Source organism: Danaus plexippus, chromosome 7 (genome assembly GCF_018135715.1).
Source record: "Danaus plexippus chromosome 7, MEX_DaPlex, whole genome shotgun sequence".
NCBI classification, from domain to species: Eukaryota; Metazoa; Arthropoda; class Insecta; order Lepidoptera; family Nymphalidae; genus Danaus; species Danaus plexippus.
In genome coordinates, this window is record NC_083541.1 from 971,544 (window position 1) to 994,697 (window position 23,154).

A 23,154-nucleotide genomic window follows, 5' to 3' on the forward strand; every position below is an offset into this window, starting at 1 on the left:
GCCATTATAATCAATTATAAAAATAATTCTAAGGATTACAGTATATATTTATTATAATCAGTACGGTTGGCGCCACTTGTAACAATATTATATTTTTTCTTTAAAATGTATGTCTATACATTAATTATTTTCAATAGAGTGATGTGAGAAACTTAGCAATTCTTTGTCATAATTTATGCTAAAGGTTTTTTTTCCAGCGAGCAACCAACAGAACTTTTGCGTTCCATGATTGTCTATGATGAGAATTCATTAAATAAAACCAAACCAGCTTGCAGGAAAGATAAATTTATTCCACACCAACATGCCTCTAAATATTTGCAAAGTGTTTTAAAAACATCGACATATGAAATAAAACACTTTGAACGCTATTTATGATAACTAAGAATATAGATGGAAACACGTCAGCGATAATTGAGATTTTAATTATTTAAATCTAATAACAAGGAAATCTAAATTCATATCTTTTTGTTTTGGGCCCTAAACTGGTCCGAATATAATACTTTGACCTGTGTTCACTAATTACATTATAAATATAATAAAATTTTAGGAGCGTTAGAATGCCGTGTTCTTTTTCTTAACTGGCAATATGTAACACCGATACGATTTCACCATGTCGATAATTGTTTATAGTATATTTTAATTATGAATTGTATGTTATTGGTAAAAATACAAAGACGGCATACTGACGCTATCATACTACTAAGAGAATAAATATTTATATCTCTGAATCAATAAAAGGAAGGATTCTAAGCACCGATGAAGATGATACAATATTACCCTTCACCAGTCCCTTGTAAAAATTACGAAAACAGAGACTGGCAACACTATCATAACCAGATCATCAACTTGTAGATCTACATCTTTTATTAATATAATACAATACATGGGGTAAATATATGTTAGGGAATTTCTAAACGCCAGGTAAATGGTTCGCGTTCTCTATATGATATAAGCTTAATCTACAAAGCTCTAAGATATCGCATACTCAGGTTACAATACACTACTTAAAGAATGAATAACTCGCAAGACTCGGAAAGGTAACATCGAGATTCGAGCCAACGAATTCCTCAGCCGAGTTATTATCCTTTACATTCATAGACTATAACTAATTTATATGAAAATTCAAAATTTAGAATATGTTGTCGAGTTGATAGCAAAAATATTCCATTCAGAATCAGTATATGGCACCTTTAACCGTTTAGAACATTTTAAACTAATAGCATATTATATATTTACTTACCATTAAATAGTAAATAAACGTGAGGTAAACAATAAAACAAAATATTTATTAAACATATCTAGTTCTTATAACAATTAAAGTATATGAGCAATTGCGGCTTTTTCGAAAATATATCAAAATAACTTCAAAGAAACGATGTCACATTTTTTCTTTATAAAAATACTTCATAGTTAAAAAAAACTAACAAAATATATACAGATTGTGCTACACTTTATATTTTATTGAAGTTTTACAAATCATCGTACGTAGCGTACTGTATATTATTCATATATTTTTTATATTGTCACAAACTAGACCTGTCAATTGTGCCCTTATTTACGTATCTATTTGACGGCTCATAAATATTTCAACATAATTATATCTAACAGCGACAGAAGCGGGATCAGAGCACAGATTATATTAGAGTTACATATCATTTATCAATGTCATTTTTACGCGCCATTATTCCGTTTCCCCGCCATCCGTTCTATGAGACTGTTGATCATGTCCGTGTCCACAAGGCCGATGAATTTGTCCACTATGAGACCATTCCTGATGGCTATGACCGCCGGTACCGCTTTCACCTGATAAATATGCTCTCAATAATAATTTTCTTTGTTCCGGTTTAATAGATTAAATGTACAACGTAAAATTAAACTAATAGTTTCGGTTACTTTGCAGCAACCGTGATCACGGGCAGACGAGATGTGAATGCCTGTCAGTTGGTCTTGTTATTTATAAAATAATAAAATACGCGTAGTAATCCAAAAATATTAGTTTCATTTAAATGAATACTCGCGAAAGCCTTTGATCTCATTATGTACTTCTAGATCAACATATATAAGTATCTTAAATACAAAATTGTTCTTGTGAAATAGATGAGAAAGCCAATTTGGTTAAACCGATCGACTTGACAAATATAACAAGGGATCCTCGAGGAGTCATAGGGCGAGTTAAAAAGACGCGATTAAACCTCAATAGACTAGTTGGAGATATGAGACAATATTTAAAGTGAAAACACAACTTAACAAGAACTTTTCATCTTTTCAAATCGCTTACCATTATAATCAATCAACACACAAAAACAACAGTAGATTGTACAACATACGGAACAACAGTAGATGGTACAACATACGGAACAACAGTAGATGGTACAACATACGGAACAACAGTAGATAGTTAACACACGTCACAACAGTGGATGTTCATTATTCAAACCTCAAAGGTGTGAACTAGCTCCGCGTTGTCTTCCACGTCGACTATGGCGAGATCCAGCGAAGTGAACGGTTCAACCAACTCCTTGAGCTTCGGCGTGAGGATCTTGCACGGCTCACACCACTCCGCGTGGAAGTTCACTATCACAGGTTTCTCGTTATTCATCACCTAGTTACGTCACATTAAACTTTTAAACGATTTCCATTCATATTAATTATACTAATATAAGAAAACAGATGTAACTATTCTAATAATTGCCGCCAAAACGTCATTTAGAAGTCGTAGCCATAGAGAATAACCATAAATTTGTACAGATTTAATCATAATTAGCTTGTTCATTTAATGTTATTTTAAACAAATAATTTCAATGTTACCTTACACATTAAAATTCTTTCAGTTGTTTGGGTTTCAGTTTTGTTAAATTCAAATACAGTGTTTATGTACCTTATTTACGAAATCATCGTAATTCTTGACTAGAATGGTCTCATTGTGGACAACAGATGTTGATATAAGTTTATTTCTTAGACCAGCGAGCCGCCGAACTGGTGACCGCAGTCCTTGACAGATGGCATTATTCATTGTACTGTAAAATTGTTTCCGTAGATGTAAAAAATAATGCATATGAACACGTACGTGCAAATCATGCTTCATACAACATTGATGACATGCGGATTACACAGCAGAGCACTGTCATGTTATTTTTAAACATTAATTATCATAAAACTATTATTAAAGCTAAAATATGTATGTATATGCAACACGATTAAATTTCGGAATATCACATTATTCAAAGCATTTTCATAGTATAGTAAACAAACATGCAATAACTTTTGTGAACACGATACGAAGATGAAATACTCTGGTAGAGGAATTTAATAACACTTACCAAGGAGAGTTCTTACTACATACTACATACAGACAAGAAGCATAATGTTATCACTGATAAAGTAATCTCAATAAAACATCTTTAGTATTTATCATAATCTAATGAATTGATAACGCAGACATTGCTTTTGTTACATGAATGAATGACGAATTAGATAATAGATTTAGGTTCATTACTTGAAACTTGTTTTTAAATTAAGTAATCAAGTTATTTTATATTATGAAATAATCTTAATCCTTGTAATTGAGTAAAAGTGAAGTCTGTGAAGATATTTGTAATAGTAAAAAAATCCTGTTATATCTTATAAATGATTTAAAGGCAAAGCATTGATTAAAACTATAATATATAATAGTGCATATCGTCATTGAACCTTATTAAAGAAAGCAAGAAGTGAAAGATAGCATTATAGCAAAAAAGAGAGGTCTTCATAGAAAGTAGAATTCCACAATGGCCCTACATACTATAACTGACTAATCTGAATGAAATAAGTTGTATAAGAAAATGTATATAGGGTGTAAACATTGTATTAAGTCAGAAAATATAATTTGGATCACGAATGAACATTGGTTTGAAATTGTAAAGTAACTCATTACATTGTCAACATAGTGATTGTGTGAAACCATCTCTTCATTTTTGTAGTAAAAGTTGTTGTTAAGATTTTTGATATTATTTTTTTTATTAATTTTTAATTTTATTCCCAGTACCAGTATAAAGTAAGGGTATGTATATAAATAAACAGCCAATGTCATTTCAATTGCATACAGGAAGTGACTTAAGCTTCGGTTGGTGATAATTGAAAAAATGGATACAATTTTCTAGAGGGGATCCGTCAGCTATGTATGATAATGCACTTATTCACACATAGTTATAGACTGTAGCTTCAATATAAATTATCAATGTATATTATAGTGAATAATAAAACCACACTTTTTTAATGAAATAACAGGAATGAATGTCTGGGACTTCTTACATAGAGCAACCTGGTTCTAGAACTGTTGATTTTAAGTATTTATATAAATCATAACCAATGAAACAAGATAATATTTGTAAACATACCAGTCATTAATCTTATATTATGTTTTAATGTTAGTTTTATTATATCCTTTACACTCAAATTAAAATCTAGGGTAAATGAGAGTTAATGGGTTCCATTAAGTGTGGGAAATGTCTTGTAATAATAAATAAATAAGTTTTTTCAGTTACGTATTATTTTTCATATTGTAATTTTGAATATTAATTTTGGCAGGTTAATCTTATAACTTATAAGTTAAACTGATAACTGTTAAAATTGTATTATTTCATAGTAATTATGTTTAATTGAGATAAGAGTGTCCATTATATATTTATATAAAAGTAGTCCACAAACAATTTTTCTTCAATATAATTTTAGTGTTAAAAATGTCTACTCTCAAACATTTAAATTAAAGAGATTAGTTTAAGGATATTGACAAAATCTGATGTGATACATTATTATTGAGATAAAGTATAAGATAGAAAAATAATTGTTCATTTATTTTTATAATTTTCATGTTATGTTGTTTTTAATTATTTTAATTTAGAATAAAAATCTATATTTTAGAGTATTTTTAATAATATAAATGTATAGGAAAATGTTGCAAATGTTTTATGCTGCAAGTAACATGTCGATAGCTGATGAATTTACACTTTACTCTAATGATTTTAGCTGAACTGATCTCATTGAAACATTTGAAAGCAGCACATTATATGATTAGTGAATGATCATTGCCAACAATTATCAGCTAACCATCTCAAGTTAGATCTATACATTGAGAGATAAACATTCCAGTAAGTTCTCAGGACACATTAAAGCATAAACAAACTGGCAATGCCACTCACCGGTTGTTAATTTTAATCAGTTTTACCGGGAGGCTTCACTTGAGGAGGTGGATCCTCGGGTTCATAGACAGATACATAACTGAACAAATAAATGTAAGCTACGAGAATGCCAACAGCCGCTGATATTACGGTAGCGGGAAACGGTACAAAGACATTGCGATAGAAACTGTTAGCGACCCCGTGTAAAATTTCCTCGGGCAACGTATAAAAAAAGGCGGTTAAAAGTGTCGCAACGATAAATGTTACCCTGCCCGAGCTATGATTTGAGTATATAGCTGCCAGTATTAATATAATGGAAAAAAACCAGATTATTATCAAAATATATTCCAAAAGGCCTAAATTATACATTTTTTACCATAGTCAGACCTCGGTTAAAATAAGCCTTAATTTTTTTAGTAGCACTTCAAAAACATGCAAAAGATCTAGTTTATTTACAGTTTTCTTGAGTAACACGTCACATGGATGCAATATTATCCTCAGTTTTTTCACAAATATGGTTTACCAGATAAATAAACTCAAGAGCACTTGTTAGACTGTATACAAAACAAACTGAACTAGTTACCGATCATAAATGGTCTGTGATGAAAATTGAACCCTGGAGAGCCAAGAAAAATCAATGAAGCTTAATTTTCTTAAAATCTTCACAAGCAAAGGTTTTGCTTATTCAGACCCAAAAAAAATTTTACTTAATAAATAAATAATAATTACAAATTTGTTAGCACATGCAACAAATAAATCATCATCATCAACAAATAAATTGATATTTAAATATTACATATGTTTTGATATTATTAATTTTTTTAACTAAAATATTTTATATTTTTAGGAACAAAAAAGTATTTTTTAATGTAAAAATGTAAATTTAAAATGATTTTAGTTATATTATTAACTTTCTATTACATTATCATTAAAAATTTACCGATTAAATTTGTTTCTGTCAAGTCATATTATTTACGATGATTTTAAAAAACATTTTTAGTCTGTAGTTGACCGGTTTGATGATTTTATATTTTGAATGTTACCACTACCGATTTATCAGTGATTTTTCTAGTGCTGTGTGTTGCTGTCAATATAATAGAAAGGTAAGAATACTTTAAAGTTTTCTTCTCATTATATTATGTATTTAGTAAATATTAAATAATAATTGGCGGATTACAATATCATTTAATAAAACTCCAAGCTGTTAAACAAATAAACGAAAAACTTCCGCTAATGTTTCACGCCATTTTCTGTCCTGCGCCAGTCATCTGAATCATTATACTTTATCTCCAATTGATATTAAATATGGTGAAAACTCTTGATATTATGAATATAATTTGGCTGACAATATGTTTAATTTTACAATCTCCAAAAGTCTAACATACATATTATCAGGTACGTAACTGTTTCGCTGTTTTGTTTGTGATGACTAATATTAACAAGGTCTAATGATTGCGACTAAGGGCGAATAAAAATTCAGTCAGTGACCTGTATTTATAAACCACAAATATAATGCGAAACATTGATTGATGCAACATGATAATTTTTAATTAAAAGTATATTTTTTGTACTCCTTAGTCATCTTCATTTAATTTATTCTATCTTTTAGATAAACCGTATGGACAGAATTTATGTCGAAAATTGTGTCTAAATGATTTTTGAATGTATCTTTAATTTTGTAAAGATAAGAACTATTCCATTCAGCAGGTGTTTTAAAGATTAGTGGCTAAATTAAACAAAACACACTGAAAAAATTAAAACAAAAGTGAGATTTATAGAAATGGAAATGTTGCATTACTGTTATGCCAGATATAGCAGAAAGCAGAGTTACTACTTATTTACTTACACAAATAATAATAATTTTAATTCTAAACATATGTTAGACTTCTCATACACAATACTAATAGAAAAGAAATAAGAAGTATTGACATATTATCTATTTGTGTAAATTATAGACTGATTATAAGTTTATATTTGATGTCTTTATAATTTTATAACTAAACATAATATACAAAAAATTGTCCAAAGTCCAATAACATTCAGCAACATTATATATAATGGCATTTGTATGTAAATATTTTTTTAAATAAGATTACTATTTACCGTATCCGATGTCATGATCGTATGTTGTGGTCATCATACTAATATGAATCTATGATGTCATATAGGAGTGACTGTTTAACTAAAAAAGTATATATGTATATCAATCTTGATATATCTTTACTAATGTAGGTTTGATAGAATGTTACTGGGATGGTGTGTTGGCCGCCTATGTCTTTATCACCTTTCTACGGGTGGAATGACAGTCAAGCAAAAAGTGTCTTTAATTAGAAGTAGACGTATGAAATAAGGTTTATTTATATGTTATACTTGGTCTCCGATATCTTTTCTCACACCACATTTATGATATGATCATTAATTAGTTCACTTGAAACCTGATGAGCTTGAGATTGATTAAAATTGTGTTGTAAAAAAAATTGATGTTGTATTTGCAATAACAAGCATTTTCCGTATTGTTAGTAATTGTTATTTAAAGATATGATTGCAAAATGAAAAATATTTTTTTTTTATAGAAGGTGAAAGCTATAACAATAATAATTGTTATTGACCTTACTAAGGCTGGGGTAGACTTATATTTGTTATCAAGACAGTTTTTTGGATGTAAGCCAATGTTTATGTGCTCATTTTGTCTTTGTTGCTAGATGATTCATGTTTCTATTAGAATGATTCTCGTGTTCTAGGTAAAAGATTTTTCTAAGATTGGTTATAACAATATGATCTACATATAATAATATTTACAGCAGACTGAATGATTTTTATGTATTTAGAATCTATAATTATGCATTATAATCTTTTATTTACCCAGCACTTCATTTAATGCAACATATTTGGCACTTGATATAAAACCTTCACCATATCTGGTACATTAAAAGTAAAATGTAAGCCTCTTTGGTCAATGCACCTTGAGTAATTTCATTGAGTGTCAATGTCAAAAACGACGACAAAAAGTTTGGCGGTCAGTTGTTGAACATCGCGCTTGTATAAAATTTAAAAAAATATGAAGTTGCGTTCTGAAATATAAAATATTATTACATTTTTTATTTTTAAAGCTTGTAATAGATTAGTTTAGTATTCAAAGTGGTAGTGCTATTAATAGCTAAGGTTGCACTTTTTCCTGAGGTATCAGTCCCTAGAAGGACTATAAAGAGAGCAAGAAAACTGGTTGCGTCGGCGCACCTCGCTAAGGTCACGGCCGGCCGTCGGAGATGCATGTCACAGACAGCATACGTTATCACATTCCAAAGGATATATATATAGTATAAACTATAATATAACAATTACCATCAAAAATATGTTAAGTTTCTATATATATAAAAGACAAAATGCGTATTTTTAAACTTGCGTACAATAATTTTTTCTGTTTCTCATAGAGATCTCTTGTGAGAGATAAGTTATCCCTTGTGCATCACATTTCTTTTATAATAATGTAACTATTTCTACTTTCGTACATAAATAAATAAATAATCTTTTAGTTTATAACAGGATCAAGTCGATTATTGTGACAAATGTATCGTTATATTGAGAACTCACTTAATATTCGCTCCTCGTTTTGTACTACAAACAGACGGACTATAAATATGTATGGTATGCATCCCGGTCTATTTGAGATGCGCTGTCTTTTTTATCTTTTACTGCTCGCCTAGTTATATATTTTCTTTTTAAATTCTCTGATGCTTTCGAGTCTACATTGGGTCATTTGAATTTCTTGTTCGTCTTGTCTTTAACAAGGAGTTATTATTTTTGTACTGTGCTATTGTTTTGTCTGTGGAATGCCGTATTGTGTTCGGTGGCCTGCGGCGGTGACACACGTCCTTGACCTTCTGTATGTAAGTGCTGTCATTATACGTCAGTTGTGATGCAAAATTGATGTTTCCTTTAGTTAAATGGAAATGACTTTCGTTGGTACGAATCGGGTTTCTCTGGAATTAATTTTAAACAGTTATTATTTTGTAGTTACCAAAATTATCATTTTTTGAAGTTATAATTAAGTGAGGACTTTAAAATGAATGCAAAAATAGATTTTATTAAGGAACATGGAATCGTTATAATGAGTCCATGTTGTGGGATTTTATGTTCACATATTATACTGTTATTGAATTACAAACCGACTGAAAGTACCCCAGTTCCACTCGACGACTCCAATTAAATTAGATTTCTTATCGACACCTCTTAATGTTCTGAGAACGATAATTTCATTAAAATTTCTATATAAACCTTTTTATCAGGAACTTGGTCAATAGTTAATTATAATGATTCCTGATTTTATCCGTCAACTACGAGACAGTTTTGATTTTTACTTATATTTAGAAAACAAAATTATAGCCTTAGTAAAATTGTTATTTTGTAAATCCTACTAATATTATAAATGTGAAAGTTCGTGTGGATGTTTGTTGCTCTTTCACGCACAAACTACTGAACGGATTTTAGTGAAATTTTAATGTAATGCAGCTTACGCATCAGAATAAGACATAGGCAATTAAGCCCGAAATTCCGTGTCGTTGCCGAATTATTAAGGTGTAATATTTGAAGTGTGTGGAAGTCATGTAACACAGACCATAGATGTCGCTGCCGGTTGGTTACAATTTCTATTTTATTAACACTTCATACATTTCTCCCTGAGTGTGATTCAAATGACCAGGCGGACGTAGTCGCAGGCAGAAACTGATACATATTTGTGCAGAATTTTTATGTTCTACGTTAATAAAATTATTATAAAAGAATGTTAGTATATCTATTTAGAGTAAACAATTAATACGCCATTGGTACGTTAGATATTTAAAAGTTGAAAAATGTTGAAATATAGTAGTATCAAAAAAAACAACTCAATTTTATGGTCATATTTTTAACCAATTTGGTACATTATAAGTTCCTCTCGGTTTTGCCCTTTAGTATATTTATTATAGCCATTTATAGTTAAGAAGTCGGGTATAGATTGCTAGTTGAAGCGGGAAAGCGTTTTCTTTCTAGTATCTAGAAACAACTGATTAATGACGTCTGACAGAGCATCTAGCAGATTGTACAAAGTCACTCTGAGCTCTATATTTTTATTTGGATCGACTCTTTGAATTGTTTTATTACTTTTTTTAAATACAATAGGTAGCTTTTCGATTTAAAACTAAATAGTTGTTAAGATTATGTTTACGAGATGTTTTTGATCTCAATAAAATATTTATACAGACCGGAGACAATCATTATCAGATTATTTTGTTGTTATAACAAACTGAATATATTCTCATTTTTATTGTAGTAATGGAAGACAACAAAGTCATTGTTGTGACAGAAAAAAAAGTTTATATGAACACAATATAGTTATATTCATTGTCACTTTTGTATGAATTTTACGAGACTATAGACGTGGCAACAAGCTCTATACAGAATGTGTACAGAACACAAAGTTTTTTTTCAATATGTTTATACGTTGCTCGTCCCAAATATATATAGTCGAATGATTTTCTAGTTCGTTTCATACTGCAACAACATTCCGTGAACGCATTAACTTGAGGCATACGGTCTGTGATATGCTTCAGGTTTTTTAATGTGATATGGCTCTTTTTAACATTACTTAAAAGTAATAGATTCATAATAGCACGTTAATAGATTCATAATATGTAGCACGTTACTATTAGATATAACCATTTTTCAGTCTATTGAATAATTTGAACGAATTGATCATCTTGTTTAGTTAGGTTATGTCGTATTGTTAGGTTAGGTAACGTATGTAATGTTAGTTGACATTAAGGAAATGATTTTATTATAACCTTTCCTAATAATTTTACAGTAAAATATCCTTTTAGTGATCGGACCGCGCCGTCTTCTGACTCATTCAGACTCGTCGGCGTCTAATATTGATTCCTCTGACCTTGGACCATTGTATAACAGTTTTCAGCCATTTGTCTGCCAACATTTTTTAAATCTTAAATCTTTAAGGTACACAAAGGTGACAATGAATTCCAAATCTAATGATCTACTTACTCGCAAAAAATTACTCGGTCTGTTATATGCAATAATTATAAGTTATAGATAGCCCAATGAAAATGAGGAAAACTATCAAAGAATTATTTTTAGTAAATGATTATTTTCTTAGGTACATTCGCTCTTTGCTATGTTCTGTGATGCACACAATATCCAATTAATTCTCAATCAGATTATAAATTTGATTTAGTGTTGGCTTCGATTTGGATTGGAAATTAGTTTTTGGAGGATTTGAAACAATTTATTAACTATGTTGCTGCTAAATAACACGTAACTGAAGTGTAGTAAATGAATACACGTGGAAACTATTTATTAGAATTTTATTTATTATCATTTATCACCTTAAAGCTGTTCAATGATTGAGTGTTGCCTTTGAAAAACCTCTTCCTCTTTGTCAGATTTAACATGGTAGCGTTTCTTGCTAGCAAAAACAAGATAGATTTTTTTTTTATTTTTCCTTCTACTGTATTGTTATGACGTAAATGTAAATTATTTTCTATTTATATATCTATACTATATATAATTTTGTATGCGTTTTGTGAAAAGCTATTTATTTAAATAACAAACTTTCACTTTATTTATTTTTTTATCTACTATACATAGTTACAAGATTTCAAATGATTGATTACTATATATTTACAAGTTAAATTACGAAATATATTTGTATGTTTGTTTTCTTCTTAAGACTGTATAGTAAGGATTCCCTAATATTTCTAAAATAAATTGTTGCCTGTAATTTGATTTACGTCCGGCTCTATCATCAAGTGATGAATTTCTTGTCAGTATTTCAGAATTCTCCAAAACAGAGAAAAACTAATAAAAGGCTTATCTGTCTTAATATTAGGTAAGCTAAATGTGTGACTCAATAAAGACAAACCTGCAGTGTTATACAATACAAATACCAAGTGTAGTGTTAATATATAAAGTGTGTCAGTCAGCTTTAGGTGTGGGGGGTGGCGTATAACGCATTAGACTACACTGCGGACTAAACTTGGCTCGCTGAATAAAGCTGGAAACAAATCCTGGCTCGTCCACATCGATCCAGCCTAGAGCTGATGCGTTTAATGTATGAATATTCGAAACATCTTGTGCTAATACAGATGCTTTACACATACCTGTTGTTTCCTATAAAAACGTAACTTGAGTGTACACCTGCCTTTATCACTTTTTACTACCAAGAAGACTTATTACGCTGAATAAAATTAAAAAGAATACAAATTCCACGCTGTCGGGAAGAGGAGGGGAGAGGAATGTTAATGGGGGTGATTATAACGTCTGATGTCACTTGAGACACGTCAACTATATATAGATATATATTTTTTTCTCTTGGTTCTTAATTAAATCAATTTGCAAAGAATCAGTTTGTTTCATGTAACGTTTCTCCCACAGAGAAGTTAATTTTTATTTCTTGCACAATACGTTTCACATTTTTTTTCATAAATAATCCACGACATTCAAAAAAAACATTGTTTGGCAGTAAATGTTGAGTTGTAATATTGACATGAATGTAAAATAATACCCTTTAGGTAAATTAATTTAACAAATTAATAACAAAAAAGTTGATAACCGGCTTGGTTTTTGTTTACTTTTCACATTCATCGTGATTCACTGCTAGCTCTGTGTGTTGCAATTGCGCTAGCTGAGGGCGGGGCGAGGGTGGCAACCCCAATATTATTTAGGGATGAGAAATACACAAAACGTATTCGATGTATCGAACAATATGTAATAATCCTGAATAGTATAATTGAATATATATCAAGATTAATTAATGACTGCACCGCTCTTTGACTTTGGTTCCTACAAATTATCACAATTTTAGTAATCAAAATTATTCGACATAACCTTTAATAATATAATATAAGATTAGGTGTAATTTGATTAATCTGTGATTAATCTAAGTATCGACTCGATATTCACGGGCGCCACTGTGCAGCACTACACTCATTGTCAGTCGATTCAAGATACTAGTTAGTACGCATTCGGGTGTCGATGGGAGCGGATGTGTCGCCTCGCTCCTAACGACCGGCATTTTGAAAAAAAATAAATTAAACGCGTCCTCTGAACCGTCCTTTGGATTTATAGTGTTTTATAATATATGAATGCTTCCAAGTGTCTGTATTAACTATTTTGTATGTGTTTCTGTTCATGTATTATATCCGTATTTACCTGTTACGTGCTTGTTGCGTTGTTAGTTCATTTATTCTAGCCTTCGTTACCCTTTACGATTGTTATAACTATTCTTTTTAAATTAGGTCATTTTCATAGTTATTGAATACGTCATACATCAGTGATTTGAACTAATATTTCTGCATCAAAAATACTATCGATTTATAATCAAATGACGTAGTAATTTATCATTTGAATAAAGATACGTAGTAACAATGCTCTTCGATTGTTTTGCTCGTGTTATCGGACTTGTGTATGAAATGCTTTCGTCTTTTCTGCCGCATTCCTAGTCGGCCATTTAATGCACGCCACCCTGATCACAGTGAAATAATACAGAGAACGAAAAATATGAAAACGAATTATACTATTTGTGCAATACGGACTTTCATCGGGAAAATATGTTCAGTACTGCCATTTCAACACAAATATATAATATACAACGATATAAATATTTATTTATTAAGTTGTTCCATATACTGACGGTTATCGGATTAATTTCAGGCAATCGTAAATTTAATCGCGTTATATTTCACAGTCATGTTTTTTCTTCCTCGTATTGTTTCTTAAGTGTTAATATCTGTTCCATTATAACTCCTTAACAAAGTTTAATTACAGTATAATCTGTTATTAAGTGATCTAAATCCTACAACAACAGAACAAAACAAAACTCAAATATCCACCAAACGGTATCAGTATGTTAAATGAAAGAAAACGGTCATTTTAACTGTAATTAATAAAATTCCTTTAATTTTCTTACAACAATTAGAAGTACATTTTAAAAAAAACGATGTTTCTTTAATTGTCTATACTTAAAGGTATTTTGTATTCGAAATAACTTAATAGTTAATAATAAAATACTTTTCATTTAAATAGTTAAAAAAACAATGTAAGCTATATTTGGTAATAAGTTAAATTATATAGGTTCAATAATAATAATATTTCGTTGTATTTTTTTCCTTGCTTTATACATTTAAATCATAAAAATCTGGTGTTTTCAAACCTTTGTGGACGTATATTTACAACATTCATCTTGTTTCGTTACCTCACTCACACAAATGTAATAAATAAACAAATAGATTTGTTGTCTTTGATTATTTATTAAGGAACTATAAATAATATTTCTATTTCTTATAAACACGCTTACTGTGAAAGCGATTAACACAATTTTTAATATATAAACATAATATGTAAGTACATAGCTTCCATAATCTGATGTAATATTAACAACTAAGAACGTTTGCGTGACTGAAAACTATTAGTATTTTAGTAAAAGATACGGTAATCGATACGAAATATTAACAGAGAGTTGGATTTATAATGAATAAAATTATTTCTGTTCGCATTTAGCTGAGAATTAATTTAAAATAATATCGTCGCAAAAAACGGGGCTGATATAAATGTATTTTAATGTCTCTTTAATATGTCGCCAGTGAAAATATATTAACGCTCTCTGAGTCCAGACTTGACCCAGTTGAAAATGTTCTAATGGCGCTATTAATACAAGTAGTTGGTACGTCTTGATTGAGATAATCGATTTACGTATCGATGTTAATACAACGACCGATTTGAAGTAATTTTATAATATCTGCATTAAGTATAAAGTGAAATAGAATAGAGGCTATCTTCGTCCAACCAACCTTATTATGGTAGTTAAGAACCGTATCTTAAGAAAAATCCAATTAGTCTATAGGACTGTGGTTTGAGAAACCTTTTCACAGGCACGTTTTGCACGTGGTTTTATTGTTCTTTGTGAAAATATGTCAAAGAAAAAAAATGTACAATTTCCCTTTGTTATTGTGACAAATTAAAAAAAATAAACAAAGTACCATTATACGATCCAAAGGGAGCAACGACACTCGGACCGCAGAGTTGCGTAGGAGTGGATCTATTTCCACAGCTTGTATACATCCATCCCTTTTTATCTTCGTATCATATTAATATTTCCCTCTCCGTCCAACAAATTGTGCAATAATTGGCAAGTATAATATTTACCCACAAGTGTGCCAAAAAAATAAACGCGTGTAACATTTGGCCAACACTTGCGATTTCGTTTTGAATACAGATTTTTTTTTAATAACTGTTCTGTCACGTTATTTTCTATATTATGTATATAATGTTTTAGCATCTTAAATATTATAATGAAAAAAAGATTTTATTTTTTGTAAGACCTGAGTTTATACATATTTTATGTAGGAAATTTTAATATTATATACATAATCGAGTTTGTACACACATGTATCTATATAAATAAATAAATAAATATATATTGTAGGTAAATCGTAAAAATCTTTACGTTATATAGAACTAATAAGGCTTTTAAACTTTTCTAATAGTCGAGACCGTTTTAACGTTCAGAATAGAAATTTGTTTCCTTCGAACGTAATTTCTTCTACGAGTTTAGTTATCTCTTAGAATGAAAACTTAAAATTCCACAGAGCTTTATATAATGGAAAGTAGGAACGGCAGTCTTGAATTGTCTACAAGGAGTTTGAAAAACTATTTCTGATTAATCCTTTTTTTTATTAATTAGACAAAAAATAATAATATTACTGTAACGTTACTTCTGATTGACTTATATGTAACATCAGTGTAGTGTGCGTGGTATCGTTGTGTTATGTAAATTATTAGACAACTATGTCGAAGACTTTGAACGCGTACAGAATGTAAGTATGTATACACGCAGACATACAGCATGCTTACCACTTGTTCTCATTAACACACTACATACGGATAGTTAAGAGTTTTTCACTTATAACTTCGTACTTGTAGTATTTAAGAAGGTCATTGGATGGAAAACAAGAAGAGCTTTGTGTCTAGTAACTAGTGTAACGATGTAAAATTCGCTATAACCGTATAGACTATAGTTTAATATACTTACATATATTTAATTACAAATATATATATGTACGTATAAATTTGTCTTCACACCTTACATCTAGGATTACTGTCGCAATATTTTAGTGTGTATAAAATACCATACTTGCCCTAACACAGAAATCTTAACACGTATATATTTGAACAATATGGGTCAGATTAAATGTTGCGTCCAAGATGTATCCAATTTTATTCGTCCTTGGACCACATCCTTGACCTTTCGTAAGCTCAATGTTGTATTTTTCCTTCCCTGTTTTAGAATATAACATCAAACGATATCTCATTTTCTGTTCTCAGTTACCTGGTATAGGTTTCTCTTATAATCATTACAAACACAAAGAAACTAACTTAAATGTCTTACGAAGTACATTTTGTTTTTGCTCTCCGTACGATGGTTTCTCTCTAAGTGGCATGTGAAGAGAAAATGGATCATTTTTATTTGAAAATTTCAAAGCCACATGAAGTCAAAATTTTTTTCTTTATTACATATTCATTATATTATAAGGATCGTTTTTCTCTTCGTCGTCAACTTTTACTCACATTCTTGACCTTAATACGAATAGTTTTCAACCACCGTTGAGAATGTTAATGAAATGTATTTCGACCAAATAGTGTAAACATTTACGATAATTTACCAGAATATTAACAAAAATCTTGTGTACGACTAAATTGCCTCCGAGTGAAACTTTTCAAACGCTATGAATGAGGTCTATGAATGTCGATGGAAATTAAGCACTGCTCTGTCCAAACTTAGTTATAAATAATATTATCTGAGATTAATGAAATAGCCTTTATTTATAGACGAATATTTAAAATTCATAAGGTCTGAAGTTGTGAGAAAATTACGAGAAAGCTGCTATTAATTATGATACATATTATATATTAGAGTATAGTGAAAAGTATTGAAATTTTTCAAGAAATAACTATTGTTATCATAGCTACGTGTTCAGTTATATTTTGCACATACGAGGTTTTTGTTGATATATCAGATTGCGGACGCAGTCACGGTTATTAGACAGTTAATAACAATTTAAGTAATGTTTTTATTCGTTCTTCTAAATTTTATATCTACAAAATACATTATAAAGAAATAGTACAAAAACTTTTAAATTTGTATTTAAATTTTTTCTATCATAACCGGCGTATTAGTTTTAAATGCTATCTATTTTATCACTAAATGTTTATGGACGCCATATTTCTTTGGTATTGCCATACAACAAATACACAGATAATAAAACACTCTTTTATAAAGCGGTGTAAATGTTGCCGGTTGACATCGATCCGAAGCATAGTTCTTTGTTCCTCTACGTCTGGTTAAAAATATCAGTAACCGGTCCCAATATATTAAATACATTCTATAGCTGCTCGTTTTTGTCTAGACGAATCGATTCGAACAACCCTTCCTACACTCTCAATGTAAATTAATTTAGATTTTGTGAATGAAAGTCTTGTTCATTAATGCCGTGTTGACTGATTTTACAAATTGTTTTACGTATATATTTTTTATTACTTTTAATTACTTATTTGTGTTTAATATTTAGGTGAACTCCACAATTATACGAAGTTATTATAATATTATTATAAAATATAAATATAATTTTATTATGTATGTACTCATTGCCTCTTAATATATTTGTTAACACATAATTTAAATTCCCATTGTTCGATAATTAACAAAGCTAATTCAGTTGTTCAATTGTATTTTAATCCAGAATTTGTAATATCAAAACATTGTTTTTCTATGTCATGTTACTTATTATCCTTTACAATATTTTTATGTTTTATTTTACGTCTGTCGTAAGCCTGGCGGGGGGTTATCGACATTGGTTGCCATGGTGATGGTGTTTTATTCCCCCCACGTAGTCCATTACCCCCACGGGGAGGGTAAGGGGTGATAGCGCCCGAAGCCTTCTGTATGTTTGTAAACTTGTAATACGACAATTATCAATGGCTCGTGGTTATAATAAATTGTTTTAAATAATATTAATTACATAATTATTTTTTTTATTTTCAATGATTTTGTCTCTTTCTGATATAATGAGTACGTCTCTATTTTACTGACCCTCACTCATAGAGGGCACTATATGTAAAACCTTTGTGCCTAATGGACTCTGGCTCATTGAACTGGAATTTTGTCTTCGTTTATACTCATAACGGTACTACAAGTTTCTATAGTCACACTACACACGGCTCGTTTGAAGTTTTTCACTAATAAATTTTCACACATTATAGTATCAACATTTATGTCAATAGTACGAGAATGCAAACTAGTGGTAGGGACGGGACCAAAAGTATGTGTAATCATTTAAATATAATGTTTTCTCAAGTTATGATTTAGTCATGATTTTTTTGCTAAAATTAATAAGATTCTTAGAGAATAAAAGACTGTGTTGAGATTTGAGGGGTCTTTGGAGTAGGGTGGCTTGGTTTTCATCGATTTTTAAGGTCTACGCAATAAGGCATCTCATGTATTGAAAGTTTTGCTGTTATTTTTAATCTATATAAATTAATAATTTTATTAAAACTTCTACATGTAATAACTATTTTATCATTATGTATGTATATATGTATATACAAAATCCAAACCTCTTATCTACTTCATATTACAAGTAAATTACATTATATTCTTAAAAAAGTATCAACATCTTTTAAATTGTACATTTACAGTACACAGTAATAACTCACCCGGACGTTTTCACGAAGTGACTATAATTTTAAATAAACGCTTCTAGCGTCGACTAAGCCTTGAAGTGTTCACGTGTTTATATTATTCAAGCGTAGCAGTAATTTAAACATAAGGGAAAAAAATATATATTCTAGATTTTATTTCCCAAAACTAATCGATGAAAAAAATTACAGACGGAATACAAAACGTCCGTACAAGTTACTTCCTGCAACATGTATCAAATGATAACTGTCAATAAACCGAGCGACGTTTCCATTATACAATAAAAGCTATTGACCTATTTATGTATAATTTGCATTCCTCGCAGCTTCCCGTCACATACTCTCACGTATGAACGGAATAACTTATCAGCTTTCGATTAATTAGTATTATAAACGATGGTTTAAACTATTGGAAATATTTTTTGTTGCTATTTTTCTTATATTTATGAAATATCGGCCAAAACATCTTAAAAAATAGCTTCTACTTTCAAAACTTCGACCTACCCTCATATAATTTCATTGAGGTCGGTTCAGAAAATCTAATTTGAAAATTTATCGCACCGATGTAATTAATTTTTCCATTTTTTTTACTAAGTTTTCGTTGGAGATAGATACGTAGTGTTATCGTGAAAATGCTTTTATTATAATTAAATTCAAAAAGAATGCATATAAGAATAATATATAAATATTATTATTCATGTATATATAAAGTTTAGGCCAACCAAATCACCGTAACATATAATATCATTGACATATATACTAACAAAAATAGGATTACGACCAGCTCACCAAACTTAATTAGTGAAAATAATTGGATTATAGTCAGCGAAAATGTCCTAACAGTATTCACCTAATTTTCGTTATCAATTCTTTTATGAATACTACAACTGTGACAAATTGAGTAGGAAAATTGGTTTCTAAGACAGAAATCGTAAAAGAAAGTTTCGATATGATCCTATATAAATTTAACTATTTGATTGATTGTATGCTCTTTATCGTAGTAGGGCACTATAGTTTAAATAAAATAGGGACTGCGGCGTGACAGCCCGGGAGTCCTAAATTAGAATCCTACTTCTGTTGATGCACTTTTCATTCAACTTTTTATAACAATTTAACGATATATAAAGTAACAGGTTTTTAAATAGCATTTTTATTGAAGGTATTTTTTTTTTCAAGTATTTGTCTAAAGTTATCTTATCTGCAGTGAACCAATAAAAATAGATATAGTCTGTAAATAAACTGTCAGATTACAAAATAGTTCTACTACCAATATTTACAGATAAAAAATTTGAACAGTAGATTATACATATATATATATATATACATATATATATTTAAATATATGTATTTAAATATATATATGTATTTAAAAATTGTGTTCTTACTGTAACCATTACAAAGTAGTAGCTATTTTAGAAAAAATACTTCATAACAAAAACTTTGTAGAAAATGTGCTCATGTTATCATTTTATTTTAAATATACATTTAGTTACATTTTGTAGGAATTAAAGGATAAATATTTTTTTTAGATTTTGATTGTAACTCTGGTAGAGATATGAAAAAAAAAAAATTAACAGTAGAAGTTAGTTTGTTTACACAATTTATCTTGTTTCGTTGGCCTATTAAAACTCGATAAGAATTCTCTACGTTGAATTTTAAGCTGTTATTATATGTATGTATGAGAATAAAATATAATTTTCTTGTTACCCATAACAAAATACATCCAATTATTAAAAACATTTATTGAATTTGTGGTATACATATTCGTTATATAATATCTCATGATTAATAAATTTCACACGTGCGAGGCATTTTCAGTTTGTAATTGCTACTTTATTACTATAAAGTGTGAAGACCGAATGAAAACTATTAACGTTCCGTACGTAGTGTCACGATGCGAACTTGTATTAAGCGTATTGATATCGTCACTTCACTCGTCAGTAGTAGTGTCGATATGTAATTTGAGTACACAATATAATCAAGGTTTCGTCCCAGGGTAACCGACAGAAGACTTCATCCTATAACCCAAATAAACTAATCAGAAGTGACGAAAGTTAAACGTTCTCCGTTCAGACTTTTACCATAAGCTAACATCGTCATTCTGCATACAAAGTTTATCCCATTACACATTTAAATGCCTATGTTTAATAAAGATTGATTAAACACTTGACCCTGAAAAAACAAATCAGTGTTGTTCTGTAACGATAGATTTAAAGAAAAATAGAATTTTATATGCGTATGTATAATTTTATCTTGATCTATATATGAAGGTCATGTATGTTAGTTACACGATAACTCAAGAAAGGCTGTACGGATTTGGCTGAAGATTGGTGGGAAGGTAGCTTAGAACCTTAAAACGGATACTGACTCTAAGGAAGAACAGAGTGCGCGCGGTCAGCTACTCATTTCTAATTCTGAAACTGACACAAACAAAGTCTTAGATAAAAACCAGTCTTGTATTTATATTCTATTTTATTATTCAAAATGTCTATATTGTCAGTGTAATCTTAATACGATCTACTTATCTCCTCTTACATGTTGAGATTTTAAACATCTCCAGTGTACTTATTAAATTAGCGCCGATAAAGTTTGATCTGGTAGAGTATCTGTTGTGTGAAAAAATATTTTAAAAACGTATAAAATTTTTTGATTATTCAGCAGTGACGAGAAAATCTTAACTGATTTAATTTTATTAGGACTATTTTAACTACCTCGTATTTTGAGTAGAAAGGTTTATTAAATTTTGTATATATTATAAGTAACAGTTTAACTTGATATTTAAAATGTGTTCGAATTCGTAAAAATATGATAAATCATAAATAATTAATGGAACTTGCTGAACAAACAGTCTTCAACAGAAAAACCTTCAATTATAATATAATTGTAAAGTTATATGTCTCAATAAATTGAACACAGGACCTTTGCTAAATAATACGAGTACATAATAACTGTCCTTAACTTTAGTTTATCAATTTTATAAGTACTTTCCTCTAACTTAACTCATACTTGAGTGTTATCTATTTTCTAATATATATATTTTTTTTCAATAGTAAGAAGATCGAATCTCTGGGCAGAATGACAGCGATGTCGCAGGAGGAAATGGTGACGGGAGCGAGGACGGTCGCGGCCGGCCTGGAGGCGCTCAAGGCGGAGCACGCGCAGCTGCTGGCGGGGCTGGCTGCCAACACGGAGCACGATGAGAAGGTGGCCCTCGTCAGGAAGAGCATCGACGCCATCGAGCTGGGGCTAGGAGAGGCACAGGTGAGAAACAGTTCCTACATATTTCTTCCCTGTTGTGCAGACCTAGTCATCGTTATTTGTTTTGTCAGAGACTTGTAACATTTATTTTTGAATCTGTCCATCCATTTTATACTTTATCGTTCAAATGACCGAACTTATTGTTTTCTTTTTATTACACAGACCGCGTTTCAAGCTTGTCGTATTTTAGGAGCGACTTGTTTAATTTAATACTATTTGTATGAAACAAATAAAGGTCTTGAGTTATTTGACAATGTGTTATTTATATCGCGTACAGCATATTGTATTGTGAAAATCTTTGTATAAGAGTTGGTAGTAATATACAAAGAGAGAAGTTTTTTCGTTACATACTGTAATGAGCTATAAGCAATTTTTGTACCCTTAGACCATTTTACTACATGTATATGTTAAAAAAATATATGATTATTATAAATAAGAGTATTGTCGAATAAGTATTTTATATACTCCGAATAATAAAAACAATTTTATATACGTACATTTAAATAAATACAAACTTGTTATTATTTGTCAATATTTATATCATTTTCGTCTCTAATATAAGAATTTAATTTAAATATTTCCCGAATAGTATTTCATACTAATTTTTAGTTCAGCTGATAAAAATGTCCTTTAATAGATTCAGTGTATACGGTGGTTTATAATTGTAAGGTAAAATCAATACGGGCTTTAGAACCGACGCCAGTCACGATCGCCGCTCCAGAGTTGTATTACTTGAAACAAAGTAATCAAATGTTACTTTTTTATAATCTCGTCATTTCTTGTATAAGTGTATGTATTCTAATTGAAATTTTATATGTATGGTATTAAAATTCAATTTAATTTAAACGTTACTTCGTCACTGCAAACCTGTAAATTGTTTCGTGAATATTGGAAGTACCTTTTGAAGCTATACATATATATTTTAACTAAATATCGGTTTTTATAGAGCCAGCATAACTATATTAGTTAGTCGATTCTAATATACCGTCGGTCACCTTAT

At 29.9% G+C, this 23,154-nt stretch overlaps 2 protein-coding genes across 16 annotated transcripts in view; one reads left to right on the forward strand and one right to left on the reverse strand.

Moving 5' to 3' along the window:
• Positions 1 to 269: 269 nt before the first annotated feature.
• LOC116770654 (thioredoxin, mitochondrial) lies at positions 270 to 5,872 on the reverse strand. Of its 4 annotated transcripts, none has more exons than XM_032662219.2 (4): positions 5,740 to 5,872; positions 2,879 to 3,017; positions 2,438 to 2,602; positions 270 to 1,803 (listed from the first exon to the last, which is right to left on the reverse strand). In XM_032662219.2, the coding sequence occupies exons 2-4, from the start codon at positions 3,011 to 3,013 to the stop codon at positions 1,672 to 1,674; spliced, it is 432 nt and encodes a 143-aa protein (XP_032518110.2). In that variant the 5' UTR covers positions 3,014 to 3,017; positions 5,740 to 5,872; the 3' UTR covers positions 270 to 1,671. The 4 variants fall into 4 exon arrangements, with proteins under 4 accessions (XP_032518110.2, XP_032518108.2, XP_061376790.1 ...); XM_032662217.2 differs by having other exon boundaries at positions 5,613 to 5,753; XM_061520806.1 differs by lacking the exon at positions 5,740 to 5,872 and adding an exon at positions 5,680 to 5,739.
• Positions 5,873 to 6,157: 285 nt separating this feature from the next.
• The window catches only part of LOC116770888 (kinesin light chain), a 28,985-nt gene continuing 11,988 nt past the window's right edge, over positions 6,158 to 23,154 (forward strand). For 4 of the 12 annotated variants that reach the window (XM_061520764.1, XM_061520765.1, XM_061520755.1 and 1 more), the window contains exons 1-3: positions 13,163 to 13,318; positions 15,791 to 16,018; positions 21,947 to 22,157. In XM_061520764.1, the coding sequence (XP_061376748.1) occupies positions 15,990 to 16,018; positions 21,947 to 22,157 (240 nt within the window). In that variant the 5' untranslated portion in view covers positions 13,163 to 13,318; positions 15,791 to 15,989. Of the gene's footprint in view, positions 6,260 to 13,162; positions 13,319 to 15,790; positions 16,023 to 21,946; positions 22,158 to 23,154 lie in introns of those variants that run through there. The other 8 variants (XM_061520763.1, XM_061520758.1, XM_061520766.1 and 5 more) reach the window with 8 other exon arrangements.